Genomic DNA, 1212 nt, shown 5'->3' with positions numbered 1-1212 from the left:
TATAATATACCTAATAAAGGAACAATAACAAATATAATGTTTCCACATTGAGTTAACACAGCTTGACTTTCTGTCATCATAGACTTGTGGTTTCTGGAATAAGGCCTCTCTACAACAGCTGCCCCGTGATTCATAACTGTAACAGCCACCTCATTAAACTTAAGAAGTATATGGGTTAAACTACGCTTTCTATGGAATATTAGTGTAGTAGAGAATTTTAGTGATAAACATACCACCTTTTCAACATGTATATCTTTTATAATATGAATAATATGAAAGAAATAAATTGGCAATTTTACAGCATAGCTCTCATTGTATATGATTCAAATGGTTAAGACATGGTTTCCTTGACTTCTTTCCAAAAGAATGCTTTGCAAGTGCAGTTCACCGATCTGAAATTAAGGTATGTGATTTTTTGAGAATTTTATAAACATCAAAGCACTTTATTATTTACACTGTTGTTTTTCTTAAAACATATAGGATACATTACAAAATCATCAGAGGTACATTTGTATCAGGTTATACATGAAAATTACCTTTTATGTCTTCTAGAAGTTTGACAATGTTTTTCAATATTATGGTCTTCCCAACTGTATCCTAAAAATATAGTGCAAGAACAATGTATGTTATATATTAAAAATTGTAAAAAATTTAGTTACCATTTTAAGCAAACCTTACAACCATGCCTGATTTATTTCCCCTATTCTTCTTTCTCAATCATATTACAAAAGAGCATCATTAACCAATGAACAATTGTTCCCCGCATTTGAAACCTGAAAGATAATTAAGTCTTACCTATACGAGTGAGGTTCCTGTAGGTCTCCCCCATCACATCTTTGTAGAGTTTCTTCTGGGAAGGATTCAGCAAAGCCCATTCTTCCAAAGTGAAGTTGACATGCACGTCATCATAGGTCACTGCATTCTAAAATATCCCATACATGTGTACAACACAAAGCATAAGTTTGACAACACTTTAAATATGTACTTCTTTCACAGTATAGTCATATAATTCTGGTGCTGTCCATACTTATTCCATGACATAGACATCATAATTTAATCAATGAGTCACTTTAGAAGCAAACTGAATAGGAGGCTTACCTCTGTCATTATTGAACCCTTTGAATAGGATATCACCTTGCAAGAGAAATGCCTACTAACCAACAATAAAAGATATGCAAACAGATCAACAGTACAGATAATAGAAATTGTATG

General features: G+C 32.3%; 1 protein-coding gene across 1 annotated transcript; it reads right to left on the bottom strand.

Annotated features, from left to right (window-relative positions):
• Positions 1 to 532: 532 nt before the first annotated feature.
• LOC106144517 (zinc finger protein 431-like) lies at positions 533 to 922 on the bottom strand (the record flags this gene model as incomplete). The annotated part of the gene is made up of 2 exons (XM_013355665.2): positions 533 to 597; positions 796 to 922. Coding segments are annotated over 2 exons (192 nt in total), but the record flags the coding sequence as incomplete, so codon positions are not given.
• Between the last annotated feature and the right edge of the window lie 290 nt (positions 923 to 1212).

Source organism: Microtus ochrogaster, unplaced genomic scaffold, assembly GCF_000317375.1.
Source record: "Microtus ochrogaster isolate Prairie Vole_2 unplaced genomic scaffold, MicOch1.0 UNK4932, whole genome shotgun sequence".
Taxonomy (NCBI): domain Eukaryota; kingdom Metazoa; phylum Chordata; class Mammalia; order Rodentia; family Cricetidae; genus Microtus; species Microtus ochrogaster.
Note: the sequence above shows the minus strand (reverse complement) of the source record. Positions and strands in the feature narration are given on the sequence as shown.